Genomic DNA, 20,698 nt, shown 5'->3' on the forward strand with positions numbered 1-20,698 from the left:
GCCGTTGACCAAGAAAGTGCAAATTTCCAGAAGGCAATTAAAGACTACACATATGGAGCTCAACTGAGGTTGCAGGGCCAGAGATACTGACCCATAAGTCATCTGATAAAAGCTGACAGCTGAACTCACAACACAAAAGAGTTCTTCAAAGCAGACAGTGCAGAGATTTGGGGGCTATGCTTTGGGGAAATGTGTTAAGGGATGATAAGAGGAGCTGGTGAACAAGTGGTTGGTGAGGAGGGCAGAGAGCACAATAATGATGAAGACTTGAAGAATAGTTGCACCTTGCGTTTCCTCTAATAACTGAGAACATGCCTTCCAAGTAATACAAATATTACTTGAATTAAATGGCTTTTCAGAGGTTAATGTGAGTGGAAGTTAGATTTTAGGATATGAAGGCAATATATCGTGGTAAAGAAACAGATCACATGTCAACAATTAAAAACTTATTGAAAAAGTTTCACAGCTAGAAAAGCAGGAAGAACAAAAGCTAGATTTAATATTATTTGAAAGATGATGTAGACTTGTGAATAATTAAAGATAGACAGTGAGATGTTTTCACCTGTAGTTCTACATGACACAATTTTGTGTTTAAATGTCAGCTTTTCTACTAATTAATTGATATAAGACCTTTCACTCTATAAGATTATTGGGTATGTGAGATCAAGAATCCCATCTAATATTTCTCTTATATCTCCTGCTGCACTTCAAAGAGGGACAACTACACAATAGGACTTTAATAATTCAGTTTTTGAATCAAAATGATTGCAACTTAGTCACCCATTCCTAGGGAAAATGCAGCATAAGTAGTATTGTCATTTTACAACTCTTAAGATGGCAGCCAAGAAGCACATGTTGTAAAAATGAGTAAAGAAAAAATTCATTTCTAGAGCCTGTTTAGACCTCTTGATGATTGATTAGGATACCAAGAATAACACTAGACCCTAGGTGGTCCCATATAACATAATTCTTATAAGATGAATTGCCATCTTTTTATGAATTTTTGAGATGGTATCATATGAAGATGGTGCTAGTTATTGGACAATTGTCTAGATACAGAGGAAGAAAGTAGGTGACTAACTTTATACAATGGCAGAGTTACTGTAAATGACAGTGCAGTATTAGGTGACATTGAGCTATTATTTAGAAGCTTCCTTAACATAGGAAGTTATGAATGCTATAAAAAACACCAGAATGGAATGTGTTGGGTGAATGATCTTGTAATTCTGGGGAGCTGCTCATTAGTTTCATTAGTTTCCAAGTTGTACCATGTCTTAACGACATTCAAGCCTTTCTAATGTGTTCTGTTCTTGCCTCTATCAATTCATATTCAAAAAATGGTTTACTTTGGATAAACTTATACAAAGAATTCTTAAATAATCTGGACAACCAGGGCTAACTTCTGTGAGGTACATCAATTGAGATATACTCAGAATTCTATACAGTCTAATATCACAGGGATTTTTCCAACTGAATTTAAATTTATAGAAATAAACAGAAAATATCCCTATGACTGAATAGCTAAAAATCAAGTCATACATAAGCTAATGTTTTAAATGTAAAAGTTAGCATAACAATTTAATTCACACCTTTTGGGAAAACAAATGTTTCTTATCAAGAGTGACAGGGTATTCAAGGGAAATCTACCATTAATTTTCAGCTTGTATAATTTTACTCACTGTTCTTTCTATATTAGAGGAGAGTGAAGTAGCCAAGCAACAATCATTGATCTTATTACACCATCAACCCTTTAGATAAATTTACTTGATTTTCCATAGGTGCTCCCTCTTCTCTTGGCTCACACTTATACTTACATATCACTGGCAATGGAGGAGTTCCGGGACATAGACTTTGGAGAGAGGTCATAATCACTGTCAGATCGATACAGGAAGGACTCCCGACGTTGACTGTGGACAAAGTTTGCTTGGAGAATTAGCCCAGATCCTGGGCTGGTCATGGGATCCAAGGGACTCCGTCCCGCAGATGTGCCATTGTCCACATCAAAACTGTCAAAGAAGAAGAAAGAATTACATTTCTGTAAAAACTTGGATGTTGAAATTTTAGCAAAGGGAAAATGCTTCAGTTTAGGAATTGATGATGGGAAAGTCTACAGCTGATTCTTGCTGCTAAAAACCAACCATACTTAAATACATGAAAGTAAAGCACACATTGACTTCACATTCTTGTCCTCCTAAGCTCTTGGCTACTATTGTTAATAGACTATTTGTAAGATACAGATGAAGATATAAGACATAGGTCTCTCTAAACTCACTTTCAGTTAAAAAGAACCCATTTGGCAAGAATATTGTATAACTTGTTTTCCTAAGAACAGAATTCCTTTTTTTGATAAAGAACAAACAAATAATAATTCACTAAATATTTGAATTTGATTCAACAAATGCCCATTATGTACTTAATACCTTTCCCCTCAAATAAAAATTAAAACAAAAACTGGGCTCCTCTCCCCTCCCTCTGTTGTTGTTAGATGCTGTCAAGTTGGTTACAACTCATAGTGACCCTATGTAGAATGGAACAAAACACTTCCAGGTCCTGCAGCATCCTCACAATTGTTTCTATGTTTGAGCCCATTGTTGTAGCCACTGTGTTAATCCATCTCTTTGAGGGTCTTCCTCTTTTTCACTGACCCTCTACTTTACCAAGCATGATGTCCTTCTCCAGGGGCTGGTCCCTACTGATAACATGTTCAAAATACATAAGACAAAGTCTTGCCATCCTCACTTCTAAAGAACATTCTGGTTATACTTCTAAGACAGATTTGTTCGTTCTTCTAGCAATTCATGGTATATTCAATATTCATCGCCAACACTATAATTCAAATGCATCAATTTTTCTTATTCATTATCCAGCTTTCACATGCATATGAGGTGACTGAAAATATCAATGGTTGGGTCAGGTGTACCTTAGTCCTCAAAGTGACATCTTTGCTTTATAGTACTTTAAAGAAGTCTTTTGCAGCAAATTTGCTCAATGCAGTATGTCATTTGATTTCTTGACTGCTGGGTGTTGATTGTGGATCCAAGTAAAATGAAATCCTTGACAATGTCATTATTTTCTCCATTTATCATGATATTGTTTATTGGTCCAGTTGTGAGGATTTTGTTTTCTTTATTTTGAGGTGTAATCCATACTGAAGGCTGTAGTCTTTGATCTTCATTAGTGTTTCAAGTCCTCTTCCCTTTCAGCAAGCAAGGTTGTGTTAATGAGTCTTCCTATGATCCTGAAGGCACGTTCTTCTTTATATAGTCCAGCTTCTTGGATTATTTGCTCAGCATACAGGTTGAATAGATATGGTGAAAGAATACAACCCTGACACATACCTTTCCTGATTTTAAACTATGCAGTATCCCCTTGTTCTGTTGGAACAACTGCTTCTTGATCTATGTACAGGTTCTGCATGAGCACAATTAAGTGTTCTGGAATTCCCATTCTTCGTAATGTTAACCACAGTTTGTTATGATCCACACAGTCGAACGTCTTTGCGTAGTCAATAAAACACAGGTAAACATCTTTCTGGTATTCTCTGCTTTTCAGCCAGGATCCATCTGACATCAGCAATGATATCCCCCATTCCACGTCCTCTTCCGAATCTGGCTTGAAAGTCTGGCAGTTTCCCTGTCAATGTACTGCTGCCACTGTTTTTAAATAATCTTCAGCAAAACTTTACTTGCGTGTGACATTAATGATACCAAAAAAAAAAAAACAAAAACAAAAAACAAACTCATTGCTGTCAAGTTGATTCTGACTCATAGTGACCCTATACTGTTCAATAATTTCTACATTCTATTGGATTGCCTTTCTTTGGAATGGTCACAAATATGGATCTTTTCCAGTCAGTTGGCCAGGAAGCTGTCTTCCAAATTTCTTGGCATAGATGAGTTAGTGCTTCCAGGGTTGCATGCATTTGTGGAAACATCTCAATTGGCATTCTGTCAATTCCTGGAGCCTTGTTTTTCGCCAATGTCTTCAGTGCAGCTTGAACTTCTTCCTTCAGTACCATCAGTTCTTGATCATATGCTACCTTCTGAAATGGTTGAATGCCATCCAATCCTTTTTGGTACATTGACTGTGCATTCCTTCCATCTTCTTTTGATGCTTCCTGTGTCATTCAATATTTTGCCCATAGAATCCTTCAATATTGCAACTAGAGGCTTGAATTTTTTCTTCAGTTCTTTCAGCTTGAGAAATTCTAAGCATGTTCTTTCCTTTTGGTTTTCCAACTCCAGGTCTTTGCACATTTCATTATAATACTTTACTTTGTCTTCTTGACCTGCCAATTATTAATTTCTGTTGTATCCACTTCCCTCCATCCCCACTGTCAATATATTAAATTCAAGATTCCAATAATTCTCAGCTAGATTAGCCTTTAATCTCTTGAATCTATTTTCCACCCTGTACCAAGAGTGATTCTTCTTAAAATGGAAACCTGATTACATTATTCCTCAGTTTAAAACCCTTTGGTAGCTCACCATTGCCTTCAGGATAAAGTCCAAATTCCTTTGTTAGACTAATGGAGTCTTAACAATCTGCTGTCAGAAGTACTATTAACCATTTTCCCAACCTCAACTTGCAAATCTCTTCCATTGCATGCTTAATTCTACTCATACTAAACCCCCACCTTCTTTTTACCCACTATCACTACCTGACCTACTCGTCCCCTAATTACTCTGTTGTAAGTAGAGTTGCTATGAGTTGGAACCGACTCGATAGCATCTAACAACAACAACAATTGTTACTTGTCCATGAGGATTTAGCCTTCTCCAGCAAAGCTGCCCTGATACCCAAAACTTTATAAGATGCTCTTTCTGTGTGTTCCCAAGACCCTCTTCTGCTCCCTATTGCCAGCATTATCAGTGAACTGAAATGTTACCTCTTGGTCTTCATTCCTAAATGACCCCATGAACTCTATGAGAATGGAGGCTCTGAGTGTTGTTAGCACTTTGCGTGGCACTTCGAAGACCTTTACTAAATGGTTTGGATCAATGATGGAATGAATGAAAGACACTGTGCTTCGCAATGCAGATGTTAAAGTTGGGGGGGACACAGAACCACACACATAGTTTTAACCTCACAGTCCTTATAATCTAGGTAAACTTTTCACAAAGAGCTGTTCTAGTCAAATGTCAATCAGTAATAAAATAAAGACAACTCTCATGTGTTCTTAGGAGGGTGATAACTCAGGGGAGCCCAGTAGGAGTAGGTATGTCGTTTAAAAAAAATTGTTGAATGAATAACTCAATGAATTCAAGTTTAATTGTTATTAACATTTTCCCCAGTGAAACATTTACCCAAACTATTAACCAGCTAATTTTAAAACATTATTTCATTTTCTGTATTGGAGTTACTAAATAGTGTTATGACCCAAAGCTTGGAAGTCAAAGTGGAAGGATATGCCAGGGCTTGATGTGTCATGAATATCTATGAATCTATGACCAAATAAGACATTGACTCCAAATAAATCCATCCAGTAAAAAGAAGAGGAAAAACTCATAAAGTACCTTGACTAGTCATAAATGTGTTTTTCAAGTTAAAATTTACTTAGAATTGTATCATTTTGTGCAAGGAAAATGAGAGATTATTTAGTTCAGCTGACTTATTTTACAGACAGATACCAGTCCTAGACAAGTTAATCGACCAAAGTCACTGAGCTAACTGGATTTAGTCATTTACGTTTCTGAACTCCTTCTAGGGCTAAAGTATAATTATACAAACTATAAATATATGTCCGAAACAGTGACACCCAAACAGGGGATACTCACTTCATATATGTGGGGCAATCCTGAGGAAGCTCAGAAGGGAGAAGGAATCTCTAATCATAAAACAGACATATAAGGGATTTCTTGCAAGATGTTCTTGGATATGCTTAATTAAATTAGGATATGTTAAGTGCCTATTATGAGTATGCTGCGATATAAAAATAAAGGAGATGAGATTAATCCAGGCTAAGATAGCTGAGAAGTCTTCATGAAGTAGTATTTAAAGAGGACTTTTGAAGGTATTCAGTGTATAAGTGGAAGACATCGAAGAATTCTGAATAGAGGGTGGATAGGAGCAGATTGCTGTTCTAAGAAGATAGTCATGTCATCTTTTCAGCATGAGAAGGAAGACTTAATAATGTGAACATATAATGAAAAATATTTATGTGATTTCCCATCAGCATCATGATGTTTTGACTGTTGGATAAAAAAAAAGTAAACACCTTCTTCTTGCTATTGTATGAACAGAAATACAGGCGATACAGAAGTGTAGTTTTTGGTTTAGTTTTTCTTTGTTCGATTGAGTAAATACAAATATAACAAAAAAATCAGTAATTTATATTTTTATCATTATTATTTTTTAAATTTAACTGAGCAAGTCTTACAGAGCCACTCTAGTCTATGTTTTGAATCCAAAACCAAAAATCAAATCCACTGTCGTCGAGTCAATTCTGACTCATAGGGACCCCATAGGGTTTCTGAGACTGTAAATCTTTACAGGAGCAACTGCCACATCTTTCTCCCTGGGAACCAATGTTCATTTCTAACTTGATATTTAGGTTAGCAGTCAAGTGCTTTAACCACTGTGCCACCAGCGATACCCATGTTTTGAAACAAATACTTGTAAATATCTTAGAAGATTTAACATTTTCAATAATATTACCCATTAAACCAAAACATTTAATAATACGTCAGAAGATGCTTGATGGAGGCTCTTCTAAACGGTTTGGTATTTTTTCTTTGTAGGTTGTAATATAACAATTTGTCCACTAGATGGAGACAGTTTTCTTACCTAAGGAAAATCTATTTTAAATAAACTTGAAGGCCTAAATATGTGTATTTCCTTGAGAGTTATGAATGTAACTTCTAAAATATTATCAAAAAAAAAACCATGACAATCTATAAGAAGTGATTACCAAATATTGATAAAAGTACACTAATCTAGGAATATCAGTATTAGCTTTACAAACATTGCTAACGAAGACTTAAAACTGAACGAGTCACTGATGTTTTATTAGACTCACGAAAAAAAAATCTTGACCTAACAAATAATGAATGTCTTTTGTGTCAGGGAAAGGAATCTGCGTGTCACTAATGGGCTGCGTAATCACTCTAAATTTTGGCAACACATAAATTTTCTTAGAACACAGTTTGCTTTGGGAGCTGGGTCCAGAGCCCAAGATCACTTGTATGCTTGATTTCCATTATATCCAATCCTCCTATAAACAAAATTCATCATCAAGGAAAAGTAATACTATTAAGAATCACTAGGCTGAAGCATTAGCCAGTGTTGGTATCGGTGAATGGCTTGCTAGAAAAAGAGACTTTATATTATGAGAGATTGAATGAACAAACATTTATAGTTTCTCCTATAGTTTCTCCTAGATTAGTACTTGGATACAGAAATATTAAACATAGTACACACCTACAAGGCATGAGTCAGAATCAACGGCTCACAACAACAACAAGGCACTGAAGTCCAGTTAAGGCAACATAACATGAAGCAATTAGAGGAAAAGAACAAAACATCTGGCACATCTGTACAAAATGATATATAAATAGGACACCAGAAAATTACAAAACTGTGTTACATAGACAATCAGAAAACGTGATTTAGACAATGAATATAAAGGGAGTTTAAGAAACTGAAACCATCAGAAAAGAAAAGGACTTAGTCTTAAAAGGGTAGGTCAAAACTGTCCAGGCAGACTTGCGGTGGGGGTGGAACGGGCCCAGCAGAGTGAAGTAGCAAAAGCAAACACAAGCAGGGATGAGTAAGGCCTGTGGATAAAACAGAAAATTCAGTGTGTGGCTCAATTTGAGGGTTGGTATTAAAGAAGAGTGGGGACCTATGAAAATGGCAGTTTGGTATGGTTCAACCTAGTAGGTATATCCGGGTGGGTGTGTTTATGGAAATCTAAGGAAGGTCCGAAGAAGCTGGTTATAAAGAAATTGTGAAAAGATACACACTGACTTTTGACAATAAATAGCCCAGGGAACGGGACTGGGGAAAATGATTAACTTTTAAGTTGTATGCTTTCATATTGCTTGATTTGCTAGAATAAACATACTGTTTTTTAATAAAAAGGAAACCAACAGTGTATAAGAAGTAAATAAATAAACCAAAGTGGTGGGGGAGATTGTTCATTAACGCCTTCAAATATGAGAACTGGGGAGCTTCTCTTGGGAGAGTTGAGTTTGGGACAGGTAAAGGTTAGTACTTTTTCACTCAGTGGGTAGTAAATGAATCCAAAGAGCTGATTTAGGCTGAAAGCATAATGGCTTCATAAGTGACTTGCTTTTGAAACATAACTTTATAAACAGTCCAGGTCAAGAAGGTGATGAAGGATAACTCTAACCTTTGATGCTGGTACCAATGAGATCAACTGTGATTTTGTCAAACACATCCTTTAGCAAACTCTGATATAGTAAATTCTCTTGTACTCACTGCCAATTAGATGGAGCCCAAGCATAAGGTTAGCAGAAGCTTGGGAAAGTAACTGAAGAACTGGGGAGAGTAATAATGGCAAAGGGTAATGATGATGATGATGATAATAATAATAATTAAACTTCTGGAGTCCTTTCCACCTGTCAGACACCGTGCTGTGTGCTTTATATACATTAACTCATTGGGTCTTCACAATAACCCTTTGAAGCTGGTACTATTTTTCTTTTGACCAATTAGGATTCTGAGGCATATGGAGGTTAAGCAACATGTTCAAGGCCTTACAGCTTGAAAATGGGTTTTAAATTTGAGCTGTCTGATTCCAGAGCCTGGAAAGAAGGCCACTGTGTTTATGTCTCCATTATAAAAGCTCCTATTAACCAGTTTAAAAAAAAAAAAATACAGGAAGATCTCTTAGCTTCCTCACCTGGGTGAACATCCAATGTTAATTCTTTAAAAATAACACTCTGATCATTTTATATATTGTGCTCTCTAAGTCTAGTTATGGGGTTAGGTTTTCATATGACCCAAAACTTTTGAATTTGCCAAATCCTCTAGTTACCCAAATTTGAGCACAACAGTATGGTGTAAAAAGAGTCTTTGCTGTAAACCATTTAGTGGGCCTGAGAGGGTCTTTCTGGAACTAAGCAGAGGGTCAGTGAAAAAGAGGAAGACCCTCAGTGAGATGGATTGGCACAGTGGCTGCAACAATGGGCTCAAGCATAACGATTGTGAGGATCGTGCAGGATCAGGCAGTGTTTTGTTCTGTGGTACGCAGGGTCGCTATGAGTCAGAACTGACTTGATGGCACCTAACAACATGATGAAGGAGTATAATGAACGTAGGAGCCCTGGTGGTGCATTCATCAAGCGCCGGGCTGCTACCCTAAAGGTTGGCGGCTCAAACCCACTAGCTGCTCTGTGGGAGAAAGATGTGGCAGTCTGCTTCCGTCAAGATTGCAGCCTTGGAAACCCTACAGGCAGTTCTACTCTGTCCTACAGGGTCGCTATGAGTCAGAATCGACTCAATGGCTACGGGTTTGGTTTTTGCTTTAAGGGAGAGTCACAGGGTCTCTGACAGATCTTAGCAAATAGAACTAAGTGTTCTCTGTGTTAGCCTCCTTAACGTAGTTCAAGGATATGCACACATTCCTCAAAAAAGCTGACTTTTACCCAGAAGGCACTTGTGGGGAAGCAATAGTACAGCCCCCTATGAGAAGCGGTGAGAAAATGACAGGCTGGCCTGTTACATTCGGAACTGTCGACGGCTGTTTGTATCTAGCACTACTCAGGACCATTTAGTCCATAAGCCTTTCCCTTTCTGTGGAACCAGCTCCCAACAGGAAATAGACAAACCAACCAAACCACCCAGCAAAGATCTCTCCACACTGCTTCATGTCAGTGGAACTACAGGACTACTTGTCCTGACCTACCTTGCATTCTGTTCCCTAAGTTGCCCCCATATTTCATGACCACTGACCTCGTAATTATTTGCCTGTTTAGACTCCATCCTCATTCTTTTGGCTTGATGTTAGACCCTGCTTCTCTGGGTTAAACATTTTGCTTCTCTTTGACCATGGCTCAGGTTCTCTCCTCAGCTATGATACTGACTTTGTCCTGGGTAAACGCCTCATTTCATCTAGCCTAGCCCTCAGGACCTCACACTCAGCACTGACTTCCCAAGATGGAGTACAAAGGAGGTGAGGCACACAGAGGACCTTGTGGAGCAGCTCCTGGGAACCCTATCAACACAAGTCACCATCACCAAAGCACCTATGAAGAGCTGTCAAAGGAAACACCTCCGAACACAATAGCTGCTGATGCTGGAATGATGGTGGAGCCCTGGAAGCCTCCACTAACACCAGCACCTGAGAGCAGCCTCTGCTGACGATCTGTATGAAGAACAATGTCCTGTTGAAAAAGATCTTATTGCTCTCTTTTGGGGTGTGGGGGAATTCCAAAAATATTCCGGTTAAGATGCTCACTTGGGAGTTAGAAAAGGTTAGATTCAAATCTTGGTCCTGTCACTTTCCAGTCACATGCACTTGGGCAAAGTACTTTACCTTTCTAAGCCTCTGTTTCCTGATGAGGATAATGACGTATCTAGCTCTAGGTCCATTATGAGGATTAACAGAGAAAATGTTTGGAAACCATTTAGTACACTGCCTGGCAGTTAGTACATTCCTGATATTCAGGAGCTGTTGTTCGTATTTTTATTACTCTTTATCTTTGAGGGGTCCTTCCGTCTAGTTCTTACTGTTTATTTGAACACGCAGATTTGAAAAGAATATAAACAGAAAGATGAGACAGGAAGGGAATGGAAGGCTGGTCAGCCAAATCACCTGAGTCAGCCCTGGCAATCAATGAGGTGACAGATGCTGAAACCAGATTGCTCTAACAACTTAGCTGTTTTTACGTCCCCACCCCAGTAGAGTAATTCCAGTGTGATAACAGCCGGGGGAGGGTGGAGACTGTTGATTTTTCTCTAGATATTTCTCACAGAGGAGAAAGAATAATTTCCTGCTAGGAAACCATGGAAGGCTTCGAGGTCCCAACAATCCGGGTGGGGCTCCAGCCGAATATAATGGGCAGAAACAGTCTTGTAGACCTCAGGTCTCCAGTCTTTTGATGTACCTTGGGGACCTTGGGTCACAATTACATCGCTGTTTATTTTCTTATGCACAGTTATCCTGTGGGCATTGTAGCCCATGCTATTGGCTATTTAATGGAATTCATTTTGGTGTTTTGTCACCCAAAATGTACTTTCCTGCCCTAGCATTAAATGGAAGCATAACTGGAGTGGGATAATTGCTTAATTTTTTTTCTCTTTAAATATTTAAGTTTTACCCATTGTTATCAATAACACAAGGCTACGAAATCTGTATCTAATTAAGGCCAGTGATATTTCCCCATCTGAAATTTCCTTGCAGGTCAAATAGCTTCTCTGGAGTAAAGAAAATACTACTTCTCAAAATTCCCCATTTTAATATTTACTCTACTCTGATGATCCAGAGATGAGACTATAGACAATAGTATTGTACAGTGATATGCACAATTGGTAATCTTTCCAATAAATCAAAAAGTTGCATATTAAATTTAAATAGGATACCCTCAGATGACATGGTGTTTAGCTACTTAAATGGATTATGCAGTTAAGTGATACCATGCACATCAGCTTGCACTAATATGTATATTTGCATGGAGGGCCTGCATGTAAGAACAGGAATATTTTATCTTGTGTTGTCACAGATGGTTTTTATACACAAAAACCTAACACAAAGGTTAAGGGTATATGCTGATTTATGAGTAAAAATATCAAGTGGTCTCTGGAAAATACATGTGATAGCATTTGTCTCTGACTTGTTAATGACACCCCTAGTAACATACAGCAATAAAGAGATTCACGATGAAGAAGATGGTGTGAGTTTGATGTTTGGACTGGAACCAAGAGGGGACAGGCAGACTTGCTTAGCAGGGTTTTGCCAATCGAGATGATGAAAGATCGATTTTCTGAAAATGTATATTAGACCAGAAAGCTAAAATTGAGAAGTGTTTTACATGAGGCTTACAGACAACCTTTTTTTTAAATTTTTTTTTTATTGTACTTCAGGTGAAGGCTTACAGAACATATAGTTTCTCATGAAACAGAAGTACACATGTTATTTTATGACATTGGTTAACAACCCCACAACATATCAACCCTCTAACTTCTCAACCTCTTTTTTTTTTTTTGGTGAAAATACACATAGCCAAAGATATACCATTTCAAAAATTTCTACATGCACAGTTCAGTGACATTGACTACACTCTTCCAATTGTGCTGTTATTCTCACTTAAGATGAAGGCTTACAGAACAAAATAGTTTCTCATTTAACAGTTACTACAAATGTTGCCCTATGACAATGGTTAACAATCTCACAACACGTCAACAATATCCTTACTCAGCCTTGGGTTCCTATCACCAGCTTTCTTGTCCCCTTCTGCTTTCTGGCCCCTGTCACTGCACTCCTGTACCTCATTAGTCTCATTTGGTTTTACGGGGCTGTCCACTCCCAGGCCGAACGGTGAACCTCGGAGGTAACTCCACCACTGAGCTAAAAGGGTGTCTGGGGGCCATACTCTCGGGGTTTCTCCAGTCTCCTTTAGGCCAGTAAATCTGGTCTTCTTTCTGTGAGTTAGAATTATGCTCTACATCCTTCTCCAGCTCTGTCCAGAACCCTCTGTTGTGATCCTGGTCAGAGCAGTCAGTGGTGGTAGCCGGGCACCATCTAGCTGTACTGGACCCAGTCCGGTGGAGGCCCTGGCAGCCGTGGACAATCAGTCCTTTGGACTAATCTTTTCCTTGTATCCTGTTCTCTTCATTCTCCCTTGCTCCCGAAGAGATGAGACCAGTGGAGTATCCCAGATGGCCGCTCACAGGCTTCTAAGACCCGAGACACTACTCACCAAGGTAGAATGTAGAGCACTGTCTTTATAAGCTGTGTCATGCCAATTGAGCTAGATGTTCCCCAAGACCATGGTCCCTAGAGCCCTCCGCCCAGCAATTCAGTCCCTCAGGGAGTTTGGATGTGTCTATGGGGCTTCCATGACCTTTCACAGATTATCTTTTAACAATTATTTTCTGAAAACTTTTCTTCACTGAAATTATGCTTAAGAAAGGAGCTCAAATGGTCCCTAAGGTGGGCTGTGATGTGTGATTCTGGAGGCAAAGCCTGCAGTGGCAGAATGAATGTATATATGAAGCAATTATCTAGAAACAATGAACAGTTCAAGTCATAAATATATATTCAACTAGAATATATACTGAAAATTGAAAATGCTATTTTTGAAGTTGTTGGTAGCCTTAACGTATATGATAGTTTCATGCAGGCTTCACTGTGACTAAGAATAAAACAAGCAAGCATGTATTTCTTTCACTTACATCTTATTTTCATTTGTTGTTCTCAAACAGTCTTCTTGTGTCAGCCCCCAACTCATGGTGACCCCATGCACAACAGAAGGAAAGGCTCCCTGATCCTGCGCCATCCCCATGATCGGTTGAGGATGGCACTGATCTGATCCATAGGGTTTTTATTGGCTGATTTTTGGAAGCAGATCTCCAGGGCTTTCTTTCTAGTCTGTCTTAATCTGGAAGCTTTGCTGAAACCTGTTCAGCATCATAGCACCATGCAAGCCTCCACCGAGGGACAGGTGGTGGTTGTACATGAGGCGCATTGGCTGGGAATGGAACCCAGGACTCCCGCATGGAAGGTGAGAATTCTACCATGAAACCATCAATGCACTCTCAACTAAAAGGCAGGGAAGTGCATGCTCTCCCAGCCAGGCTGGACTTGAGTGTCACCTGCAGCCTCACACTGATTGACTCAGCTTGACCTTCCCTGTCCTACAGAAAACAGGTTACCTCGGAACTTTTGCTCTTCCAGACCACTTAGAAACTGTCACATTTTTAAAATGCAGTTTTTCTCTAAATCTGGCATCACGAAGCTAACACTCCAAAAGGAACAGTGTCATGTTAACAACGTGGTGGTGGAAGGGGGCGGAGGGTGTTTTTATATTTATTTATTAATTTGCTTTAATAAGCCCACATGTTGTTGTGTGCTGTGGAGTCCATTCTGACTTATAGCGACCCTATGTGACAGAGTAGAACTCCCCTATGGGTTCCCTAGTTTTCTCCTGCAGAGCTGCTGGTGAGTTTGAACCCCTGACCTTTCGGTTAGCAGCCAAGTGCTTAACCATTGCGCCACTAGGGCTCCTTTTAAGCCCACATAGGAACAATGATATATTAATGGCTTTCCCTCCTGTGTCCTGTCTCTTCCCTCCATACTTTATAGAGCAGATTGCAATAGGATCCCGCTAAAATGTAAATCAGATCCTAGCACATCCTTACTCACAAGCCCCAAAGGCTTCCTATCCAAGTCAGAGCAAAAGCTACATCCTCACAGTGGCGAAAGGCTGTGTGTGATTTGGGCCCCTGCTGCCTCCCTGCTCTTATCTCTGGACCTCACTCCTTCTAGTTCACTCCGCTTTGGCCTCTTGGGCCCTGTCTGTTCTTTGAACATGTGTGCCTGCTCCCTTCTTTGCACATCCAGTTCCCTCTGCCTGAAATATTCTTTCCCCAGATACGGCTCAATGCTACCTTCACATTGAGATAGTCCCAGCTATCCTATTTAATATTGCCACCCCTAATCTCCTAGCCTTTCCTATCCCTCTTTTATTTTTATATCTCTCCACAGCATTCATCAATGTTGGATAAACTTTATACTGTACTTATTTTGTTGATTATTTTACTATCCCCTTTAGAATGTGACACCACCGGTCTATCAGTTTGTTGTAGTGTGGTGGCTTCTGTGTTACTATTATTCTGAAAGCTATGTCACTGGTATTTCAAATACCAGCAGGGTCACCCATGGTGGACAGGTTTCAGTGAAGCTTCCAGACTAAGCCAAACTAGGAGGAAAGTCCTGACAATCTAATTCTGAAAATCAGCCAATGAAAACCCAATGGATCACAACAGAACACTGTCCGACTTACTTGCTTTGGACACACGATCAGGAGGGATCAACTGCTGGAGGAGGACATCTTGTTTGGTGAAGTAGAGGGCCAGTGAGGGTGAGGGAGACCCTCGATGAGATAGATTGGCACAATAGCCACAATGATGGACTCGAGCATGACAGTGATTGTGAGGATGACACAGGACCAGGCAACGTTCTATTCTGTTGTGCATAAGGTCACCATGAGTCAAGTTAACTGCACAACATCCATCCACCCATCCACCCATCCACCCATCCACCCATCCATCCATCCATCCATCCATCTGAATGTAAGCTTCACAAGTGCTGAAATTTTTTCACAGTGGTTAAGAGTTTGGCTGCTAACCAAAATGTCAGTGGTTCGAATCCACCACCCACCCACTCCTTGGAAACCCTATGGGACAGTTCTACTTTGTCCTATAGGGTCGCTATGAGTCGGAATCGTCTGGACGGCAATAGGTTTGGTTGCTTATCAACATATTCCAGCACCTAGAATAGTGCCGCACAACATAGTTGCTCCAGAAATATTTGCATTTTGAATACATTGATATCTTTAGATGCAACACAACTTACTTCATCCTGCTTATCATTTTCCGTGGTTATCTGTGTGGCTGTACTTAAAATGAACTTTATTTTTTTAATTGGGCCAAGAATTAGTCACTTGTTTAAAGACTCATATCAACTAATGAGGTTGATCAGTTCATTTGAAGAAATAATCTGCAAAGGCTCTAAGAAGGCTGTGGTGTTAAAAGATATTTTAGTGGGGTTATTTTAAATATTCTCCTGTTTAACCACCTCTCAACCATGAAAGCAGGGGATCCAGGTTTTGTGACACATGAAGATTATACAATTTGAGCATCTGCTTTGAGTAAAGTAATACAAAAGAGTATCTTACTTTTGCAAATTTTACAAAAACCTGTAAGTATTTGCCAATGTTGCTAGTGCTCCTCCCTTCTAGAACTGGGAAGGGGCACAGGTCAGTGAGGAGCCCTGAGTTGATCTTCATTAGTTTCGTAGTAAATCTCCTTCCCAGACAATGATGAGCAGAAAAGGGCAAGGAAAGCAATAGGAGAGCTGAAAATGTAAAATGTAGCACCATATATTTTCTTAAAAGGCAAATTCTAATAGAGGTTGATTTTTTTTTTAGTCATTCTTTTTCTCCCTTTCTTTTTTTGATAGCCCAAATTTCCAAACTTACTCATATTTTTCAGAATTTTTCTTTCTCTTTGCACACGTTTATTCGTCCAGATCAGTGGTTATCAACTAGTCCTGGGAGAGTGGGAGTGATATATTAGAATCACTTAGATGATCAAGAGAAAGGTACCCATCAAACCATACCTGTCTCCCAAGAGATTTTGATTTTCTTTTTGAGGGATGTGTTTTTAAAATGTGGTTCTCAGTCTCACCCCTGGTTATTAATCTATTTAGGCTTAAGACTTAATTTTCCATTGGCCTAACAAAATGAACGGTGGTGCAGTGGTTAAGAGCTCAGGCTGCTGACCAAAAGGTCAGCAGTTTGAATCCACCAGCTGCTCCTTGGAAACCCTATATGGCAGTTCTACTCTGTCCTGTAGGGTCCTTATGAGTCACAATCGATCTTGACGGCAAAGGCTTTAGCTTGTTTTTTGTTTTTAACTGAATGAATAGAATGATTAAATTATGTGTGCTTTGTAAAAGTACTTGCTACTGAAATATTATATATTAAGTAGATTTAAAAAGTATAGGCAAGATTATAATTGAAAAAAAAAATCTGTAATAGTTCTACTACAAATACCTTTAAAATATAACCTAAATTTTAATTTTTTTCCACTAATGGATATGAAAACTCATACACCATGTTTTCCTCTGGGTCTGAATTCTCTCTCAAACAGGTCAGGAAACCATTTACCCGTCCTGCTATTAAATCTATTTTGGAGAAGTGATATTACTCAATTTCCAACCTCAACAATCCAAACAGATGGAATTTTCCACTTTAAAGGGGTAGAAGAGAAAAGAGAAGCACTTCCAAGAGCTGTGCGATCTGAATTATACTATTTCTTCAATCCTACCACAGTAAAGTAACTATAAGAATATTAAGCTATTATGGTCATAAACAATCATTCTGTCTGGTAATTCTTTGAAAATGTATGACAGAGAGTAACAACAAAGATGTTAAGGTTCCCATTAAACAGATACCTCTCATTATGTTATGTGCACATTGAAATTAGCTTCCCTTCTGATTTCTTATCAAGTGAATTATGCATGGTCACAAATTACCCATTTGAGATTTTAAGACATTGGGATAGGCTGGTTAGGAGGCTGTGAGACCTACTTCAACAGTGATTTTGATGTGTAAGGGTGTATTTCCACATTTGCTTGAAATGTTTTTGTCTATAATGCTGACTAAAGACAAAATGATGTTGGCAAAGCATAGAATTCACTAGTCAGGACCGTGACTGTGGCAAATTCTGACAGCTGTCTGCCAAATTCTATTCTTCTCTTGTTCCTAGGCATACACTAAAACCTCATTTCTATGCTTCCCTGGCAATTAGATTTGGCCATGTGACTGGATGTGAGCAGAAGTATTGCACGTCACTTTTGGGACTCACTCAGAACTCCTTCCTCATGACCATCTCTGTACTCTTTCTCCTGCCAGCTGGATACAGGCAATGAGGAAGCCCTGAAGGATGGTGGATATGAGATGAAAGGATCCTGGTCCCTGGTGAGAGCAGGGAGGAGAGTTGCCCTGTCCTCTGAAACACAACCCTTGGTAATTATGTGACGAAGAAGAAATTTCTTACTTTTTAAGTCACTTAATTTTGAAAGAACACAGCTTCTCCCATCCTAATTAATACACTACATTAACGGAATTCCCCCACCAACTGAACTGGCTGTATTGAAATTGTACTAAACATTGAAACATTTCATACCCAATCCACCTCTGCACTAAGAAAAAAAATGTGTCCCACAGAGGCCCGAACAAAACCAGCTGTCTCTTCACTTCTTCTACCATCTTCTCACTTGGTTTAGTTTTTATTTTTCCTTGATCTTCCTTGGTTACACATATCTTCACTAAGACTAGGGGCAGATTATCCAATAGGAAAGGTAAGCACAGCACTTACTTCGCTAACCATATCGCCTGTAGTGAACAATTTCACATTTTTTCACCATATCTAAGATTCTGCTTCAAGGTATGGCTGGCACCTGTCTCTCTCTCAACCCTACAGCACCTCCTTCCTATAGAATCAAAGCCTCTTTTCACATTTATAATCCCTGACAAGGGCAATGACCCAGTAAACAAGGTAAGCACAGGCTTACTTGTGCTTACTTATTAATCTGTAGTGAACAGTTTCACATGGGTTTCACCATACTTACCTTGCCTGCTGGATTATCTGCTCCTGATTAAGACATTTCTTATCATCCAAGTGGCTAAGATGTTTTAGAGAATACATTTATAATCATTCCACACAGTTGCGATTGTTCTGTAAGGAATGAAAGTCAGCCCAATTCTGTTATGTCTTGATGACAACAGGAAGAGTTACAGAAGATCACCTCAAGCATGAAACTGATACATGAGCTTGTCTCTGGATCATAGAAGGGATACAAGATCGGGTCACCTCCACTTAAGATTTGGATCCATTTTCCTCTTGGGTCCATAAAGTCTCGGAAATAATAGAGCAAATTAGGCTTGCCTTAGTTAGCCTGGGATTCCAGATCAAAATGACATTCTATATGTCCACATTTCTAGATTTATAAGACAGAACCTATGGAAAAGTTGTGTAAAATTTTCACAGTTTACCCTAATCTAGAAGAGAAACTTTCTTCACTGTTGTCCAGTTTGTTTGAAATGGAATCAGGTGGAGGAAGTTTGTGTGATTGGGAATTTTATATGTTGAATCAGATGCCTAAGGTCTTTCCTGGTCTGAACTCAAAGACTAAACACCTTTGGAGAGTCTTCCTCTCTAGAGGAAGAAAAGGAAGTTAACCGGGGCATTCTTGGCTATATGGTTTGTGAAATAATGGAGTGGTGTCCAATTTGAGCTCTCATTTACCGAGTTTCAATGTATCCCTGATACAAGAAACATTCGGTTGCCGCCTTAGAGATCAAACACAAATGATCAATACATCCTGAAGATGATGGAGTAGATCACAGAAAAGCATCATCTAACAATTCTATGAATATTCATCAGCCTCCTACTACTCCCAGACACCACTGGGAAGAGGAACAGAGTGAACTGAGAAGCCATAAGGACTGTGGTAGTTGCACTGAGCTGCTTCTGCTCCTAAATGAAAATGGAATTTTTTTCCTCCTCAGTACAATAAAATTAATGGTGAAATAGTTCATAAATACTATTAACTTGCCAAGTCCATAGCTAAGAAAAATGCACAACTGTTTTCTAAATACGTTTGACCTCTTCTCTAATCATCTCAAGCTGTGAAACAATATCATTGCTGACCTTCTTTGCTTTGACATTTACTGTGTTTTCAAAAAGATCAAGTGAAATTTTACTTCTTCAGCTGTTAAAATTCTCCACATTTTTATGCAATGATATTGCTCAAATATTTGGAAATAATCATCCATTTGTGCCAAATAACCTACTTTCTGAATAGATTATTATATTCCCATTTGTTCATTTTGTCATTTTTTTTCTCTCTTTTTTGAGTAGTTTATTCTGTATAAACGTGGCTTCCATTTTTGGATGATTTCCCATTTAACTCCTTCTTAAAAACGGCATATGCTTTTATAATGAGAAGTAGAGCTCTAAGTACACTGTAAACAAGACAGCCTCTCAACCCAGCAAGGATTTCTCTAACTGGCTATAGATGGTCATGTCAGTATTCTACAGTTTAGTGTTTCTGACGGTACTGAAGGAAGAAGTCCAAGCTGCGCTGAAAGCACTGGCAAAAAACAAGGCTCTAGGAATTGATGGAATACCAATAGAAATGTTTTGACAAACGGATGCAATGCTGGAAGCGGTCATTTGCCTATGCCAAGAAATTTGGAAGATAGCTACCTGGCCAACTAACTGGAAGAGATCCATATACGTGCCTATTCCAAAGAAAGGTGATCCAACAGAATGTGGAAATTATTGAACAATATCATTAATATCACATGCAAGTAAAATTATGCAGAAGATAATTTAAAATGGTTTCAGCAGTACATCTACAAGGAACTGCCAGAAATTCAAGCCTGATTCAGAAGAGAATGTGGAAGGAGAGATATCATTGCTGATATCAGGTGGATCTTGGCTGAAAGTAGAGAATACCAGAAAGATGTTTATCTGTGTTTTATTGACTATGCAAAAGCATTTGACTGTGTAGATCATAACAAATTAGGGATAAACATTGCAAAGAATGGGAATTCCAGAACACTAAATTGAGTTCATGAGGAAACTATACAGGCAGTAGTTTAAACAGAACAAGGGATGACCGCAAGGTATAAAATGAGGAAAGGTGTGTGTTAGGGTTGTATCTTTTGTATCCATACTTCTTCAGTCTGTATGCTGAGGAAGTGATCTGAGAAGCTGAACTATATGATGAAGAACACAGCATCAGGATTGGAGGAAGACTCATTAACAACCTGTAATACGAAGGTGGCACAACCTTACTTGCTGAAAGTGAAGAGGCCTTGAAGCACTCACTGATGAAGATCAACAACTACAGCCTTCAGTATGGATTACACCTCAACATAAAGAAAACAAAAATCCTCACAACTGGACCAATAAGCAACATCATGATAAATGGAGAAAA

The 20,698-nt window shown here is 38.9% G+C and overlaps 1 protein-coding gene across 5 annotated transcripts in view; it reads right to left on the bottom strand.

Moving 5' to 3' along the window:
* The window catches only part of PDE4D (phosphodiesterase 4D), an 889,016-nt gene that overhangs the window by 266,842 nt on the left and 601,476 nt on the right, over nt 1-20,698 (bottom strand). For 4 of the 5 annotated variants that reach the window (XM_004380493.2, XM_004380496.2, XM_023734997.1 and 1 more), the window contains exon 2: nt 1,815-2,006. In XM_004380493.2, the coding sequence (XP_004380550.1) occupies nt 1,815-2,006 (192 nt within the window). Of the gene's footprint in view, nt 1-1,814; nt 2,007-20,698 lie in introns of those variants that run through there. The other variant, XM_023734998.1, reaches the window with a different exon arrangement.

The sequence above is a fragment of the Trichechus manatus genome, unplaced genomic scaffold (assembly GCF_000243295.1).
Source record: "Trichechus manatus latirostris isolate Lorelei unplaced genomic scaffold, TriManLat1.0 scaffold00074, whole genome shotgun sequence".
In the NCBI taxonomy this organism is placed as follows: domain Eukaryota; kingdom Metazoa; phylum Chordata; class Mammalia; order Sirenia; family Trichechidae; genus Trichechus; species Trichechus manatus.